This window comes from Hirundo rustica, chromosome 1 (assembly GCF_015227805.2).
Source record: "Hirundo rustica isolate bHirRus1 chromosome 1, bHirRus1.pri.v3, whole genome shotgun sequence".
Lineage (NCBI taxonomy): Eukaryota > Metazoa > Chordata > Aves > Passeriformes > Hirundinidae > Hirundo > Hirundo rustica.
The window spans coordinates 34,381,066-34,400,873 of NC_053450.1; the positions used below are offsets into that span (position 1 = coordinate 34,381,066).

Sequence of the window (19,808 nt, forward strand, 5' to 3'; positions counted from 1 at the left end):
AGCAAACCTAATCTGGTAATCTGATTTGACAAGCCCTGTTATCTATACAACACCACTGCCATTAATAGCTCAATTCATTTCAAATCACCTTGTACAACTGAAAAATGAGTAACATTAGGGAAAAAAAAGCTGTTTAATTGTAACCAAAAGCATGCATAACAACTTATACTGACTTCTTTTTCAAGTGTATTCAAACATATCTACAATCAAATCACATACTATTTATATATACACTGTACAGCACACAAGACTACTTAGAAAATGGAATATGAAAACACTAAGAAAATGAGTCAGTGTGACGGTCCAAATACTGAGACTCTAATTTTATAGCATAGCATTTTCAATGGCTGTATCACTGACTAACAAAAAAAATCGAAATGCTCTGGAAATCAAATAGGAAAAATACTGTCTTTTCTTTGAAGCCACTTGTTTCATGCAACTTCAGCATAAAACCCGTGATTCACCACTACATCAACTGCTGCAAGAAGACTAGACTAAACCCCTGTGAAGGTCCTGAAGAAAGAGCTAATTGCACTAATAACTGTCTTAAAGAGAGGAAAGGTGTCCTCAGTAAGAAGGAAGGAATGCTCCAAAAGAATGGACAGACTTTACCACCTTGAGGAAAACAATGCTAGTTTCCTCACTACTGAATACAGCAGAAATACCCGTTTGTCTCTTTTGACTTCCCCTGCTCCTGATGAGATGGTGTATTTTTTAATTCCTCCGAAGTTTAAAGAAACTGCTAAACTGCAGCAAGAGTGAAAAGAATCACGGTCATGAAGGTATCGCCCAGTTCCTCACTGACTTCTTTAAACACGGTAGGGAAATTACTGAAGGCAAGATAGGGCGTTTTTTTTGCATTCTCTGATAAGTGAAGTGACAAAAGGGATTTTGTGAGATCTTTCTCTACAGTTCATATTTTAAAGGGCAGAATGGTTTATTACATGCAGTTAAAGAAGAATAGCAACAGCCAAGGTTGCTAGGTTTGGCTCAAGATCTGAGCCCTTTGTTCCCTGGTGTGCAGGATTGAGAGAATATATAGTATCTTGGCGCCTGCTGTTAGCAGCTACTTAAGGGAATTCAAAATTTAATTAACCTTCATAGTAATCCATAAAAGATGTTATGTAAGTTCAGAACTTCAGAATTTAGAGAACTTAAGGTTTCTATATTCCTTACCTCTCTACTCGTTAATCCATGGACAACGGCTGCCAGGTGAAAAAATATGCCACCCTTTCATTTAGGTAGTTGTTGGGAAACATTTTACAACATAAGTAATTTGTATGAGTTGGGAAGAATCCCATGATTTGCATATTTGCCCTTTTCTTAAAGCATAAGGCCACACTGCTGACAAGCAGAACTGTCTAGAATTGCAAGGCCATCCAGTCACTGCTGCTCTGACAGTACTGTGAGTTGAAGGTCCCCGAGGCTCCACAACCCTGCTGGAGATGCTATTGCATTGAGCCTGCCTGTAGCTATGCTTCCAGAACATCAGAAAATGTCTTGAAGCCCCTCTGTCTACATAAGTGCTTTAGAAAAGTATTAATTTACGAGCAAAATGGGGCAAAAAAGTAGAAGAAAGTAGGGTGGCATATGGCCAAACTTTTGACTTAATTTCACCACAGGTTGCTTTTTATTTCCAATCGGCTAATCCGCTCTCAAACTACACAATAGAGCAGCCAGTGGCAAAGGCAGGCAGATAAAACTGGCATGCCTCTGCATTGTTCTTGTTAATCTGAACCATTAACAGAAGGGTGAGAAGGCTAGTTTTGTCATTTAAACAGGCTTAAATCCTTTCTCCAAATGAGCTTTTGTCTACATAGAAGAATTCACCCAGGAAATTTAAGGGGTTTCTGTTAGTGTTGCATTCTCGAGGTGACTAAACTACAGGACTACTAACCTGTTTATTTGCTCTTCACACTGTAAATGTAAAAAAAAATATTGCCAGATGTCAAAACCAAAAAGTGTCCAACCTGACTAAATTATTTCTCAGAGGTGAAACAGGATGAGATTAAAAAGTGCTAAGAAGCAACTATTTGAAATCCTGAACTGCACCTGTGCAACTAAATCTCCATTTATACAGGTGCTTTTCAATTTGGATTTGAACCCATAAATTCCCTGATTCATCCCCTGAAAAACCACAGAAGCTCAAATAACTAATGAAATTCAGAGACAGAAGGGCTTAAAATAGTTTCAAGCTGTGAAGTAAGGACTAAGACTAACTATGTTCTTTGATTCACCGTTGATGTGACATATCAAGCATAAACATAAGTTGCACAATTTCAAATGCCAGAGGTCATTGGGTAGCCAGTAGCTAAGTAATTTTTTTTTAGCACAGGAGAGGTCATCACCTGGCCCATAAGCACAATACACAGCCAAATACCTGGAGAAAAATGTATTGGTTAGTATGATCTGGTTTTGTTTTGATTTTACCTGGCACATCTTGCACATATATTCAATGTGACCTTTGCTTGAGGCTCAGCCGTATGAGCACTTCGAGTTTGATTGAATTTGCTCCCAGAAGACACCACACTTGTTACTCCTTCCATTCTGAGATCATCAAGATCCTCTGCAACAAGACAGAATGATGGGATGAACATATGATTAAATTTTGTAGCAATAAAGGAGCCTCACCTGCAGAATCACTAAAAAATGGAACTGCTCTAAAAATTGAGAAGAAGGCAGTTACTTGCATACTGATAGGAAAAGATAATTGAGAGCCTTTTTATGTTTATATATTATCACCATCTTATAAAGGGTACCTTAAAAAAAATTCAGTATCATTTCCACATCAAGCCCCACTGCATGTTTTTAAAATCTTTTTATCCAGATTCCTAAAAAGCTTGTCATCAAGAGATGCTGTCCAATATCTCTATTTGACACTGGGCATATAGAAGACAAAACCAATTTTTTTGAGTGTATGCTACTCTTCTGTGTTTTTTTCATCATGTATTCACTTAGCAATGAAAAAAATATTGCTAAAATAAAAGTGTTCTGCTAAACACAGAAAATGTGAAAAGAACATATATTTCACATTGAAAGCGACTATAACATGCATAATTAAATCTACCATATTCCTGTAATATGGGCAACTAAATAAAATTGAATTTTCAACTACTGTAAAACCATTCACATTTTGAGGGGAGACAGCAAACGGTCTCAAAGAATCTTTTTCCCAAGACGACACTGGATTAGTGTAGCTCAGCTGGACTGAAAATGAATTCTCTTGGTTTACAGTCAGGCCATTCTTTAGAGATTAATCTCTATGTTTTTTGCTAACACAAAACAGGCAAGTTCTCTCTGTCTCATGTATCTACAAAGACCAGTTTTCAGTTGTTTATAGCTTGATTAGTCTCTACCTGAAATGTAAACAAGCAAATCACTGGCTAGCTTCTATTAAATGACCACATCGCCACTCCATGTACTGACTGATGCATGTGGTTTATGGTACACAGTATGTCATCATCAGATTAAAATGTCTTTCAGATATTCTATACACATATATTTTCATATATTCACATTTACAAAAAAACCTACTGGTAAAGGATCTGAATGAAGCAGGAAGAACAAAAGTATTTTAAATCCCAATATCAGATGGAGAAAAGTCACGGAGAACTTTAAAATCAGAGGTGCATAGAGCATTTTAAATTCTAATTAATTCAATTAGAATTTTAAATACGCAAGTAGTCAATATAGACACACACAGGAGAACCAAGCTGCTTTTCATCCACAAAAGAACGAGATGCAACCCCCAAATCTTTACCCAAAATACTTCTGGTTGTCCTCTGTAGTTCATAGACCCTACACTTACCACTGTGCTTCAAACTCAGGGTATGTGGTCAGATTGTCAGGATTATGTGCTGTTAACAACACTCTTTTGGGGAGACATGGATTTTTAATAAGCAACAGTCAATAACAGGCTAAACTCACATGAAAATTTTGTGGCTAAAGTCCTTGAACGACACTTTTTTCTCTGTAATGTTTTATTTTACTGCTTAAGAAAACTCTCCTCCCCAGCCAATTTGTTGCCTTGATATAAATTGACAAGTGTACTGAAGTTTCTGGCATCATTTTACACCATTTCAACACCTTTTCCTTTAAATTTCATGTATGGTTAATGCACAAACTAATTCAAAGGACCTGGAAGGTTATATGATAGAGAGCTATGAAATCAATCATCTATGAGTCATTTCAGAAAAGGTATTACAAATTTGGAACATATTATGTATTAAAACAAATACAGTTTAATTGTGCTTTAAAGAGGTGTGAAAAGTTCCATATTTTTTAACACATGTAAACCACTGGATGAATTACAGCTTAAAAGAAATTGAAGCATATGCCTCAGGTTTTTCTCCCACTAAGCAGATGTGATTTCTTTAAATAAGTTTTTCAAGTGTTCTCTGCTTGATTAACTTTTGGCTCTCTGATGACTAAGTGTTTCGACAAAGCAATGATATAGCCTACCCTCCACTATACCTTTTATATTTGAATTTGGATATCGAACCCATGCCTTTTTGTTATTTTTAGTCAACTACCAGCCTTTTTTGCCCAAAGAAAATTAAGTGAAACTTTGTGCAAGAAATGTGGATTCGAGGTCCCTGTAGTTGTAGCAAACAGACAAGTAGGCAGAACAGTTTGCAGTACTGATTTATTGTCACATGCTGTTAGACCAACAGCAGTAATATGCATACAAAATCTCAATATAAAATACCAAAAACCTGTATCATATACAACTGTTCTTTTTCTCAAGGAATTTTAGTTGATCTAATTCAACATTGGATGGAATTTGCCCATGGCAAACTACAGAAAACTGTTAATAATTCAACTAAACAGGGAAGCATAACTCCATCTATCAAATCCAAAGAATAACTGCAGCATTTGATTTAATTTGATTATTGCACCTCTGCATTGGCATGGAGTTATTTCAGTTTCTTCTGGATACCTCAGATTTACAGTGCAGATATTGAACATTTTCTCACTAAATCAATTAGGCTTTAAGAAGCTGCCTGTTTTGCAATACCCAGAACTTTGGATGGGAATTTTTGAGTTTGTAAGCAAGTTTATATGCCATCTTCCAGATCAACCCCATTCACGCTTTTAATTAAAAAAAAATCAAACAACAAAAGAACAAAACCTAGCAGCAATAAAAGAATAAATCATACAGAAATTTTACTATTAAACTGTGAGTGTATGTGTGTATATTGTTCAATAATTCATATGTACTTTGCAGGTAAATATTTGATCACAAATAAGAAAGTTATTAAAATAAATACAATCCGTGAATGCAACAGTGCCTTTTAAGAGGAAAAAAAAGAGCTCCAAAGCTTCAGATGCTTCTGTTGGAAAGAACCAGTCTTAGCAAAATATGGTTTCATTGGAGAGTCAATTCATTTACAGGGTATGGACATTGAATCTTTTCTTTCTTTGTATTCTTTGCTAGACCAACTAGTGATGATACAACTGAGTGGCTCCGTGATTTTATTGAGCAGCAATGAGATAATTCATGGAGAAAAGAGAGAAAGAAAAGCCAAGCCCGTAACTGCTTGTGTCATGAAAGACAAGAATACAGTGAAACTTCTCAAATCCTTAGAAACTTGTTATCTATCTTTGTATAGTGATAGGCTGCAAGTTCACATAAACAAAACAATCTCATCTAAGCTAATAAAAGTTTGTTATTTTAATGCATGATTGCTCACTGTATTTCTCTGATTTAATGGTCACAGCCTGCTGTTCTCTAAAAAAGGTACGTGAAGACCTAGCTTCGGTCCTATAGCAATTTCCATTAAATATGTTCTGTGTGTTAAAAAAACTATGTGCGAACCAAGCAAAAAGAATCTTACCTTTTCCTCAAATCAGCAATTTACCAAAATGAATTCACACAGCTGCAATCTTTATGCTTTGCCACAACAATACACAAAAATACTTCAAAGTGAGATAAAGATCACAAATATAATATAGCATAGCACAGAACCAGGTGTTTTCTAGATTAATAATGCTGTGCTAAGCTTAATTTTTTGTGATTTTTTTTTTCTTTAATAGAAAACATTCACCAAAAGGGGGAGGGGGGGGAAAAGCTACCTACTTCAACTAAGTAAGAATATAGCCCAATAACAAGGTCATGTTTTTAAACAGGACACTGTTCACAGTTATTTACTTCCTTTCTTTTTTGGGAGGAAGGGATGGTGAGAAGGCAAGGGGCAGTGACTAGTTCCAAGTATTCCAGAAACTGTGCAAGATTGTCTATTGTCTTGGGATGACAGGGTGTGGAATCATCTTACAAACACTTACAAGGCTTGCACACCATTCATTTTAAGGACAGAGCTCTTATTAGGCAAAACACCTATAAAACACACTCCTATAAAACAAGCCTAGTTGCCCACAAGGCTCAGGTAATCAGAACATATGCTGTATTGTTTTATATTATCCAGTCACTTTTGTCTTCTTCCTCCATTATAAAACATATAATAATTTCCCAGGAGTACTTCAAGAAGTATAAGGTTCAAAGCTGGAAAAAGTCTATGTCAGCTCAGTTAGTCTGTTCAGTCTAATACTAAGAAAAGCACTAAATGTTTTCATGTGAGAGTAAAAATTCAGATAATGAATTCTGATTTATGTTCTTGCATGCCACCAGGAAATTCTGGTGCACCAGCTTTCTTTGAAGCAATTAATTCCTCAGGGTAGTGCTCTTGCATTGTAGTAGACATTGATGTATTCCTTGTATATAGCATTGATTTGTCAAGGCCTGATGGCTGAATCACAGACTTTTAATAAACTCCACTAATCTCATTTGAAATAAACCACACCCCCCAACCAACCAAAAAACCCACCAAAATACAACAAACCAAACAAAGAAACAACACAAAAAACCCAAATCAACAAAATCCTACTGCTGACAGAAGTTCTGCTTGTGAAATCTAAGCATGTTTATATGTCATACTTTTATGTGTCTTATTATGTTAGCCAATCCTCTTTGTTTTAGATGAATTATTTTGCCAGATATCAAGAGATTCCAATAAAAAGAACACATTAATTCCTAACTAAATATTGGTGCAAGCAGGAATTAAGCTTCCAGATAAGGAACAGTCATGAACGTAGAATATCTGATGCTCCACTCCTGGAAAAGATATTTTAAATATTTGTTTCAACAGATGCAAAACTGGAGTTAGCTTCTGCAGTGCACTAACTACACGACACCTCATTTTGTTTTTTCAAGGTCATGGGGTGGACAATGCTGTTAGTCCGGTACATAAGTTCTAAGATGTTTTCCCATAAACATCTTAAAATACCACAATTTCACCTAGTTCAGACCCATGCCAGAGACTTTTGATACAAATATCATTCTAAATAAATACATCAACAGACTTTCATTCCTTAGGTGTAGTATCTAAGATTTTTGAACACAATATTCTGAAGATATCTTACTTAAGAAGCATCTCAAGTTGACAGTAAATCCCTAAATACTTGTGCCTTCACTGATGGGTGCACAGAAATCCAATTGAAACACGATGCTGCTGAGACCTTGAGTTTGCACACCTACCTCTACCTGTATCAGTTGTCAGAGTCAACCTGGCAGAATCTCACTCCATAGTCTAAAAACCACAAAACCAACATGGGAGTAGGGAAAGCAGCATTGTTTCGGGTACTGAAATATACAATGATTCACTGATTTGAGTTCTCACTTTTAATCAGCAAGAGTGGAAGGGATCTTTCTTCAGTTTCTCTTCCTTATTTTCCCCCAGCTGGGATTGGAATTAACATAGGAGGCAGTCTTGAAGATGTTATAGTTTCATTAAACACTTCAGTATCTTAGAAAAGTACATGAAGCACTGGCCCACAGGCCTCCTGCTTATTCTCCCTTTTTCCACATGGTGTGATAATTTTTTATGACTGAAAACAAGTAACTTGCAGGCAAGACTGACAAACACTGTCTTAGGAGATGAGAGTGTCTCTGAGATGAAGCAGAGCACATTACGGTCTCATTTTATTTACATGAGAAAGTCCATAGTTGAAAATAATTGGCATTGTGCCCTGTTATCATTCCCCTACCGATAATCCAAGAATCTAATATTACCAAATAACAACTGCTCACCCACCAGTTCAGCAACAATAACTGACTAAAATAACTATTGTTGCTCCTTACCAGTAGGGATTTCAAAATCATTGGTCTAAGCTATCAGCTGGGCAGTTTCATTCAGTGCTAATGAATTATTTCAAAAACTTTATTTTCACATTAATGAGAATTTAGTATTGTTTGGAACATTTTAATTACTTCTACATTTCCAATAAAACAAAATCTAGAATATTTCACTTGCTACATCACATTCTACAATGCACTATTGCAATTGCCACAACAGTACACCTGTGCTTACACTGTAATCATACAGAACCTCAAAAAGGTCATAATGAGATATGACCACAAAACCACCAAAAACTCTGGAGTTCAGAAGGCATCTAAAGGAATGTTTTTTAATGTTTTCCCTTGGTAAATTTTTCCTTTTTTTTTTTTTTTTTTTCCCACTTTAGCTTTAAGTAGAGCAACTTTTAAAATTAAAAGCAAGTTTGGATCAATATTTCTAATTAGCTCCAATTCTGATGTCACTCATTCCTGCAACCACTATAGTTATGTGCAATTTGGGTCACAGTTCAACTCTGCGTTCTCAAAGAAAACCACCAAAAAAACCTTTTTCATAATATTAGAAAAAGCCATGTTTAAATCCCTAAGTTTTTCTTCAATCATAACAAAAATATCAAAGCATTAGGAAAAAATGTATATTTAAAAGGTTTCAGTTTGTGTTTTATTTTTTAACAAAGGGGAGAGAGCCGTAATATTTTAAAATGCATGTGGTTAACGTAGTACAGATGTGCCTTACAACATATAACTGCAACACTGAATTTCACATTACATTATTGCTTACATTTTTCTCTATTAAGTCTATTTTGAATGATAATTTGCATGCTGTTTATATGAAGTTTTACAAATATGAGCTAAGATTAATAATTCATTAGTTCAGTTTTCCGCACAAAACAGAGCAACTACAGTGCATTTTCTAAGAAAATCCAGTCTAAGAAAATGTTATCCTGTTTAGCATTTTATGAATCAATTTTTGCACTGAGCAGTGCACTCATATTTCTTTGCAGCCACATAAGTTACTCTTAAGCTGCTAAGTCCCTTAGCTGAATTAATCCTAGCTAGGTTGTCTAGAGGCCAGTGGAAATTCATACACCTTTTAGTAAAATGGAAGTTGAGGCAAAGCAGAAAAATTATAAACTATCTTACACCAAACATTTCCAGTAACACTGAACCTTCCAAGAGGGTTTTTTTTTTTAAAAAAAAAAAAAAAAAAAACCTGTTAGTCCAAAGATTTCTGGAGAGCCAATATGTCTGCTCTCTTTCATAAACCTACACACATCAAGAACTCCTACAGTGCAAAAATCTCTATTTCCCCAGCTTCTTTTTTTTTTTTTTTAATTAAAATTAATAAATTCCAAATATAGTCAAACATTTTACTTGTCCTTCTGAGAATTTTCTTAATGAAAGAGAACCACAATAAGTAAGAAGCAAGATGCTTATACAGCTTAAATTTTCTACTGATAAACTAGCACATCTCCCATTTTAGAAAAGTAACTTTCAGGCAGGCACTATTGCACCTTTTGTGCTAGAAAAGTTCCAGTTAATTTTGGGACTCATATATCAGTGATCTCAGACTGGACAGTTTGGGCAGGCAGTGAGAAAGAAAAGAAATCTCCAAACTCCCTGTATCCATGGGCACAATCAGCAACAGATATTTCATATGTTGTATGTGAAAGTTCCTAGCGAGCTCTAAGTGCGTTAAAGTCCTGACTGAGACAGTAATACGTAAGTAATTCTATGATAACCACCAAAGCTCTTGGCTAGAAAAACTAGAAGAAACACACTGTGAATCTTTTCTATTGCTCCTCAACTTCTGCCCAGCTGCAAAGGAAAAACTGCCTTCCTTGTTACTTCTGCTAACAATGAATCCAGGATGAAGGATGAAAATAAGTATAGCATGGCATCCAACAACCGAGGCTCTGCCATGTCTTCCAGCCCCATCTCTCCATCAGCTCGCATCAACTCTGCTTTGTCTTGAGACAAAACCATCTGGTTTGTATCACTATCCTTATTTTGGCCAGACATTGGGACATCTGGAAGACTGCACTGTCTACACTCCAAGAAGCAGACACTGAGCTGGATACCATCAGCATACCAATGGCATCACAGCTGACAGTACATGCTCTTCCTCATTCACTGATTAAATTCATACCACTGACATCTTTCCAAAGAGGGTAGAAAAAAAATTTATAATTTTATCTCCTCAATTGGGTCAAGCAGATAAACTAGTAGGTATGTCAAAACCATTCCACACATCCAATAGATTAATCATTTAATAAAATTTCAAATATACGACACAGTTTTCCAATATTTTTCTTTCTTTTTTTTTAATAAAGAGAAATAAATGTTTTTTAAAGAAAGTTTAGGTTACTGAAAGACGTGCAGTTGGAGATGTTGTATAGGTGCTGTTTTTGCTGTTAGATTGCTTTGTGTAACCTATGAGTTCAGTTCAGTTGGGTTATGTTTGCTTATGCTTTCAGTCTGGAAAGGAGAAAATTAGGTTTTTTGTTTTGCTGCAATGCTTGTGGAAGCATTCCGCAATGCAAGACAAAGAACTGGCTGAAATGGAAAATGGTCTAGTGGTACATATAACACATATGGTTGCTACACTTTCATTGAATATTGCAAGACAAGATTACTGCCTCAGAAATAAATCAGGCATTTACAGCATGTTAGGTCATGCAATGTTAGTTCAAGCCTAGTATCTTAAACATCACAGAGATACATTTGCTTTTACTCAATACTACTTTATCTTCTGGATATGAATGACATAATGATCCAGAATATCTCATTTCAGAATATTAAAACCATTTTGAAAATTAATCAGAAAATTTTACCTGACAATTCCGCTTCTAACGTTAACACACTAATGTTAATCATGACTCCACTGAATTCAAGGGGAATTTTCTATGACTCAACAGACTGAAAATTTATCTGAAGTATTTCAAGTTTCTCCCTTTTGGGTTTTAGGTCTTTACTATGAGAGGTGTAAAAGCCAGGTAGATCTTGAGACATCTTTAACTTTGAAGTCCACAGCAGTGGAGCAGAATGTGAACCACATCCCCTGGCAGTCACAGTATGTCCTTTTCTTGTGGAGGATAAAAACTGCAGGCTAACTACTCTATCTACGTTATCACTGCCTAAGAGGGAGTCAGAGACTCTAGACTGGAAAGACGATTCAGCATCAGATAACAAATGTTCCTCTAGAAGCTGTGAAAAAACAAAGGTGAAGGAAACACAAAACATTAGGAAGCACAACCATCATATGCTGGAGGAAGGCAGCAGAAAAGACTACACTGTATCACAGAAGATACATGACTAATTTATTATATTTTCCTTCTCAAAAAGAACCATCTGTGCTAATTTCCTAGACGGCAGGCATTTTGACTGATAGAAAACCTAAAAATCAAATAAAGACAAAGTCACAGTACAAACCATATCAACAGGAAGAATGGAGAAAATAAAGAAAAAACCCCAGTAGCAGAAAATAGCTATTTCAAGCCAAAAGGAAACAGGCAGCACTGCACCAAGAAGAAAATTAGGTCAAATAAAAAAGGCCAAGTAATTAATGGTTTTCTATCTTCAGGCACAGTCGCAAAGTAGCTAGTTTACACAGTAGCAAACCTCACTAGCCCTGAATTACTGTTAGCTCAGATGGTGGACGAATGAGGTCAAACTCGAAGGTGCTAACCTGCAGTCACTAAGGATGTAGTTCTGTATTCCAATAGCTTGTTTCCAGTGGTGAAGTCCCATTTATTACTGTGCTCTTACCCCTTTCTACCATTCCCAGTGATATCAGTGCTTGATTTTTACCTGACTCTGGTACAAATGCATATGTATATGTAAATACTATATATGTAGAGTAAATAGTATATTTTTGGTGGAATCTTCTGCAAGTGTGTTGGTAGAGCTGCAGAGCTGCCTTGGCACACTGAGGGTTCAATACAAGCATTATGATCCATCTAAAGGAAAACAACAAGAGCCTACAGCTCTGCCTGAAGGAACAGAGGAGGAAGTAGGATCACCTTCTCCAACAAAAACAAGCTTTCATATTCAGTTAGGCTCAGCCCTTCTCCCAGAGCCATAACCCGACAAGTAAAAGCATCTGGTATTTAAGTAACACTAACAAGTCAGAACATGAACAAGTTTATCGAAGCATCAGTAATAAAAGAAAACAAGATATCATTTTTACATTAACAGAATAATACCCCATCTGCAACTCACCACTTCTGCTTTAACGGCCTTAAAATTTAGTGTGATTTCACTTCTTGCTTTTCTCAAGACACCAAAGTTTTTCAAAACTGAGATTCTATGAGAATATTCACATCTTCAGAAACGCATTCCTAATATATTACCAACATATGATTTCTAATACTATGTGTTACCACATTAAAGACACAATTTTCATTTTTTTTAAAAAAAAGTATTACACATGGCAAGTAATCATCACCTTTTATTTTTTTCTTATGTAACTGAGTAATGCCAAGCTGTTAAAATCTAATATGATTGAACTTGGAAATAAGCTTGAACATGAGAAGTAGGCTAAAATCAGGCTTGTTATCAACACAGTGTCTTACCTTCTTACGACCTTTTCCTCATCTGATTTAAAATTCCTGAAATTCGGTAATGCACATAAATTAAATTATATCTGATATTATGGTACAGCTTTTTAAGTGAATGCAGACTTAATGGAGAAGTCTTGCTACTTTGAAAATTAACACAAATTAGAAAGGTGATCCATAGGCTCAAAGAAATTTTCAAAACTTAGTAATTATCAATTTCCATATTACAGACACAAATATTATACTGAAACTAGTGTACACACATATTTGATCCATCATAAAATTATGTCATATCAATTAAATTGTATTCCTCCAAACTCAACACCCCTCAAGTTTGTCAAAACACAAGAAGCAGTTCCAAACATCTGACAGTGTTTCAGCATATCCACAGAAATACTTTCCTCAGCTCCCAAATAACCTTTCCAATTATCTATGTACAATCAAAGTTCCTTCTCAGATGAGCACTTCAAAACAGTCCGGTTAAGAAGTTTAAGAAGCTCAGGACCTTTTCAAAAGGCTTCGAACACTTCCAACAGCTTTCTAACACACCAGCGAAAGTCCCCCGTATGATTAATGTTCTATTTCTTATGGAGCATTTCTCTGTGTGAAGATTCAATATGATGTTAATTCTTGGCAAACTGTTGCTCATTTACAAACTACAAATTATGGCTAATGTGAAAAAATCAAACCTATATAATTCATACAAACTCTAAACAACAGGCTATCAGAAAGACAATTGCCATGTCACTGGTGGTATAACTACAGTTTTTATAGAATTTGGAAATTTTAACAGAGGATTTTAGGTTCCTTAAGCAAATATATTATACAAGCCATTTTACCAATGCTTTTGAAATCATCAATAGAAAATTAATACTCAAAGACAAAAAAAATAACTACTGCTCTGTAAGACATTAACAATATTTTGCCCCAGTAACCAGACATACATTTAGAACAAATTTCACCCAGAAAAAAGGTATTGTTTTTATGAAATAATTGTGCAAATATTCATTAAAAAACTCCACAATGATAAATTCAGCCTAATTATTTGGGACTTACATAACCCAGTTGCTACCCATTTCCTGAAAAACATCAGGAAAACAAGTTCCTCTGAGAAATATTCAAATATGTCAAAAGATTTTCCTATCCCTCTAAGGACATCCAAGTAAGCATGAAAACCATTTCATAAAATCCCCCATATGGATACATTTCCCTATACAGCCAAATGGAGAAACAGGTCTGGAAACTATTGTCAGACACCTTGAAAAGTCTTCTTTATCCCCAACATCACTTAGAGTACTTCTGCAGTTAGGTGATAGTGATTGAATAATTAAATCTGTGACATTCTGAGGAATTGTTTCTCCACAGACATTTACTCACATTTACTTTTAGTCATTTATACTCTAAGCAACTATCTGTGAGTCTGAAACAGGAATTAAATTATACATAAAAATGACAATGATTCACTCAGCTTCTAAATGAAAATAGAGTAATCTGTATGTCAAAAAAAAAGAGCATTTTCCTGTGATGTGCCAAAGTAATCTTTTAGAAATGGGGCAGGTGAACAAGAGGAAACAATTAAAGCAAGCATTAATTAGGAGTGACTGTATGGACTGTATTTCTCTTCTACATGTAGGAGAGAAATGAAGACTTTGGTTCACAGTTCAATGTTTAAAGAAGGAAATAATTATTTAGTCACTTTGCATTATAACAGGGAGCTACCACAGTGAATGGCAAGCTCTCTGTAAGGTATGTGCAGGACATCCACCCAGTACTCTTGTCTCCATGAAACCAGCCGATTCGCCCTCAGGTGCTCTGAAATCTACAAGCAACAAGAGGAATATTTCCACGTGAAAACTGTAAAACATGCACATGGCAAGCATGGCTTATGTTCTCAATCTCAAAGCATCATGTTCTCAGTTTAGTTGGGCAAAAGATTATGTATGCAAATAAAATTAGTTAGCCTTCATTTGCATTTCATACAAAACATACGTAATGATTTGTAATAATTATTTGAAACAACAAATGCATTTTAATATAATACAAATATTACTTTTTCTAGCCTAATGGACAATACTTTAATTGTCTGAACAAACTTGAAGCTGAAATTACTCACCAGAGGAAACCTGAAGGAAGACTATGGAAGGGTTACATGCAGCATTACTTTCATACTTCAGTGTCAGCATTTATAGATTCAAAATGGAAAAATACTAAAGTCAGTAATATTTTAAAATTCTGCAATAATGTAGGAATGTGTTGGACAAAGTACGTTGTTTACTTATGATATAAAGGGCAAATATGTGACTATCACTTGTTTTATTATGAATTTTGCTTTTAAGAGTAATTTTGTTCTTCTATAGTTTCATTTACACCACCATTTCAAGTTTTTATTCTTGTCATATTAAAAATAAAACATTCTCCTTGTAACTTCTGGTTTTAATAAAATAAAGGGAGAAATCTTTTTGAAGACACAATTGGATTTGTCTCTCTGCATCTGGTTAAAAATCAAAACTGACAAATCCTATTATTTGCATATTTATTTATATTTAATTATTCCCAGGACTGTAAAGTTTCTCTGAAGAGAATTAAAAACAATGGACCATAATTCTTTTCATTTATATTTTATTCCTTCATTATGGGATATTTCAAAAATATACCATTTCTTTACAGAGAAGAAATTTGGGCTACATCAATATAACCTAGAAAACAGTGAGTCAATAAACAGAACCTTTGTGTTCAACAGTCCTTCTGTCACAAAGGCAAACTGTAACCTCTACTGTTTAGTTCAGGAATGTACAAACTTTATGCATTTAACATCACACACATACACACAAAACCTATTAAGTTTTAATTTCTTTTTCGGATGCTCAACATCTCAGTGTTTTGCTAACCATTTCCAGCCTCATTTTAACATATTCTTCCAGAGGTGACTCACCATCTTTCTTGCCATGATCACACTCCCTTCACAGCAAAACCCTGGCTTTATATGCATCAGTGGCTAAATTCAGATCTTACTGCAGTGGAACCAGCACTTTACTCCAAGTGTGCACCCTGTGCCAATAATTGTTCAAAGCCCTCAATGACTCAAGGAGTAGTTTCACAATCAGTTCAAGCTAAAAAAAGTCTGTGCTGCCACTGGAAAAGTCAGACCTTCTTGTGCCACATGTCAGCTGACTAATTTGCCCATCCTTATGCCAGCAGCCATGCTTGTGTGGCCCACAAGGAGCAGGGCCAAGCAGCTCATCCCTCTGAAGGTTTTTTCTTGCTGCATTGATTTTGAGCTCAGCTCAGACTCACTCAGCTGTATCTTCTCTGATGGTTTTTGCCCAAACATGGAGCCCCTTAAACAGGCAATCAGATAAGCTGAATTTAAAATACAGCTTAATTTTTTTTTTTTCAACTCAGTGTCTAAGATATTTTCTTAGATTGTGTAACCTAAAAATGTGCATTCTATTTCACCTGTTGAAAGCTGGTTTTTGGGAGATGTCTTATCCTTCTCTCACCCTTCCAGGGGGGAGGGGGGTGGATGTCTTCTGATAATGGCCCAGCCATTAAATCCAGGTGGGGCAGTGTTTCTTATCTCTTTCACCACCCCTCCATCCTCCAAGGGGACATCTTCTGATAATGGGCCATTAGGGCCCACCAATGACATGACACATTCCATCACCCCATTGTGAGATGTTCCACACAGTGGGGGAGGAACCAACTGTTTCTAGCTAGATGAAAACTGGAACTGAAGGACACAAGGGATCCGGTTTTTCCACTGGATTCCCAGAGGAAGACAGGACCCATCTCGTTGTCACTGGACTTTCTAGAGGACCATCTCTACTCCACAGAACTACATCTGTTACTCCAGGATTTATCTGGGCTGCTTCCAACAGCCTGACCAACAGGGTGTCAGGTCATATCCCTGACTCTGTCAGGGTTTTCCAGGATTTTTGTTTGCTTCCTTGCTTGGTTTTTTTTGTACTACATTTGTATTTTCTTTTCTTAAAAATATTCCTAGTAAAGAACTGGTACTCCTATTCCCATATCTTTGCCTGAAAGCCCCTAATTGCAAAATTATAATAATTTGGAGGAAAGGGGGTTTACATTGTCCATTCCAAGGGAGGCTCTAGCTTTCCTTGGTAGACAACTGTCTTTCAAAACCAAGACAGATATAAAAACAGTTAATCTGAAACAGGGTAATGTCTTGCTATTTAAGTTAAAATAGAAGATAACCACCAGGAAGCATCTTTAAAGAAGACAGCAATACTAAATTACCTTAAAATACCATTTTTATTTTCCTTGGATTACTAAACTGAAATCCTATAGTCCTATATTTTGTATATATTAGAAATTAATTTTAGGATTTATTTTAATTTAGGATTTTAATTTCCTTTTTTAGTTTTACTTTAATAGCTCTTGCTTTGCATTTAGTTTATGCACAAATATTGTATGTATTAACTTGAGATCACTGCAGTAGTAAAATACAGAGAAACATACAGAAATTATCAAAACTTTCACAACTCCAAAGCAAAAGATTAGAAGATAAATTTGACAAAAATTGGCATTTAGATTCAAACAACACTTCTGACTGCAAGAAAAGTGAAATCAATAATAAACAATTACATACAACAGCCTCCAGTGTCTACTTTTACTTTTTACAACTCCATTGACTTCAAATTATCTAATATCAAAGATAATTTGGATCCTTATATTTAAATCTAGCATATTTCCTCTTTCTTGCCTCATCTTTGCCCATGGCCATGCTTTTTTTTAAACAGACTTGTTACTTGGTGCATTCTAACTGTACTTGTCTCTCCCTCACCCTTCTAGTCCTCACTAATAATGCACAGGGTCCACAGTAGCTATTTGTGATAACTGATGACAGCCTTCAGCGGAAATGCTCCTTTGGGTTATTTTTTATTTCTTTTCCAGCATTCCTATTTTGTGATGTTATAAAGTGATGATTACCCCAATTTATCTTTTCAATAACCATTCTCTTTGTGAATTTCTCATATCCTGAATACTTCCTCTCTCCACAGACCTCCAGTCTGACACCTCTCCTGAAGTGTAGCCTTCAATACATTTTTCCCTTCTTCATAATTGATACATTAATAGTCAAAATGTCTTTGATACAATAACACCTACTGCCAGTATATTCACAAAGAATGATGCTGGGTTATTAAAGAAAATGCAAGAACTGCTGGGAGCAGCACTACTTTTGGTGCTAGCAGGTGTAGTGCAGTTACTACAGCGAAATTGCAAGCCCAAGGTATTGTGCACCACGGTGACCCTGTGAACCATGGCAAAGGCTAATGAGACTCCTGGTCTGCTCAAAATGGCTCACACTTACGAAAGAAGGCACTGGTAGTGGTACCTGACGGAGTGTTTCCTTTTTTTTGCAGGGCAGTCACAACTTTTACCGCAGTACTCCTAATTTTACCTGATAGAAGTTGTATCCTGTAATTTCTTAAGACAGCAATCAAAGCAGACAAATGGAATACTTGCAATTTTAGGTGGGCTGAAGACCTGCATTGAAGTGTAGTTATTTACTTCTTTGTTTTCAATCTCACTCTCTTCTAATTTTTTTTTTTTTTTGAGTTCTGAAAATATCAGAGAAGTTCCCCTTCTGAAAAGCCACATTTGTTCCTTTTGTACTTAGCTATAAATTACCTCCTACTTCCCTCTGTTCTTTTTCTCCATGTTTATTCTTCCTCTGTCCGCTTTTTTCATTTTAGCAATTACAGCCAGTATTCCACTCCCATTTAATTTTATAAAAAAGAACACTCAGAAGTTCTTCACTTGTAATACACCATAAAAAGAATGCCAGGCCAAGCAACAGCTTTTTAGTCTAAGTTTAATATCCTGTCTTCAAGTAGGAGCAGGTAACTTTACAAATAAGTTTGCATTCTGCCATGTTATTCACTGCTTTGCATATTATTTGCTGCTTGCAGCATTTAAAATTACATTTATCTTCTAAATTTTAAATTGAGGCTTGCAGTTGGTGTCATGTTGAATGGTAAAAGCACACACTTTGCAACATCTAATAAAATTAAAATTCAGCCCGGAAGGGAAATTAAAATACAAAAAAAAAGGTAGAATTAGTTACTCTGTGAGCCACAAACCTAGTGAATCTTGACTTCTCAGGGATTTTTGTTACATTTCATTAATTTCTTTATGCTAATACCCGCTGTTTCCCTCCGTATTTCTTAAGAGTATCCTCTCCCTAGTAATCCTGCTCACCTTTCTTCTTTTCCTCACCTTCACTAACTCAAACAGCTTGTCCTAAATTGCTTCAGCAAGTCAGCAGATGCATTGTTTGTTTCAGACCCATAACAGTGATCAATCTGCAGTGGTATCTCTTTACCTTGTACTGAAGCTTCAGGATGGTACCAATGAGATTGTCTTCAAGTCAGACACCAATTTCCAGGGAATTGGAGGAAATTTCCTGGATTAGAAAACTGTCAGTTTCAGTTGAAATTTGGCAGTAGATTTAAAAGGGCTAGAACTCAAAGACAGAGTTGCAGAACTTGCAAAACAATCTAAGTCCACACAAGAACAGCCTCACTGGAAAATGGGCTGAAAACTTATCGGGTGAAAAACGATGAACAGGGGATATCACTATCAGGTTACATTACGCTAAAATCACTTGTGCTACTGTGAACAATTTCTCCACTAAAATAAACCCTAGGTAAAACAAGTGTTTCCTTTTTTATCAGCTTTCAGTGGTTAGTAGTAAACTTTAGTCCTTGAAATTTCAAATACACAAAGTCTCTGGCAGATTTGCCCTGCCTGAAGTTGCTACCAGGGGAAACCGTCTTTCCCTCCTCTGCCCGACAGTGCTACTCTCCTAGGCAGAAACAGCTTTCCTTAATGCACTGGGCTGAAAACATAAGTGATTCACAAGCTGATTTACAAGCAGATCAGATGTCTCTGCCTTGAGGGCTTCCATATCTATTAAAGGCAAAGGGCAAGGCAGATGGCTGAGGGTGGCAACAACTCCAGCCAACAATCTCCTGCAGCAAGTCTGTCAGGAGCCAGACAAGAACCAATTTATACTCACTAATGATTTTGCATGTCCTTTTTCATTCCTTCTCTAATCTGCTATCTATAAAACTCTTCAACCTCTGTCCATC

The 19,808-nt window shown here is 35.9% G+C and overlaps 1 protein-coding gene across 5 annotated transcripts in view; it reads right to left on the minus strand.

The window, feature by feature from the left end:
• C1H8orf34 (chromosome 1 C8orf34 homolog) overlaps positions 1–19,808 on the minus strand; it is a 154,905-nt gene that overhangs the window by 50,380 nt on the left and 84,717 nt on the right. For all 5 annotated transcript variants that reach the window (XM_040079380.2, XM_040079364.2, XM_040079354.2 and 2 more), the window contains one exon: positions 2,431–2,566. In XM_040079380.2, coding sequence (XP_039935314.1) covers positions 2,431–2,566 — 136 coding nt within the window. The remainder of the gene's footprint in view (positions 1–2,430; positions 2,567–19,808) is intronic.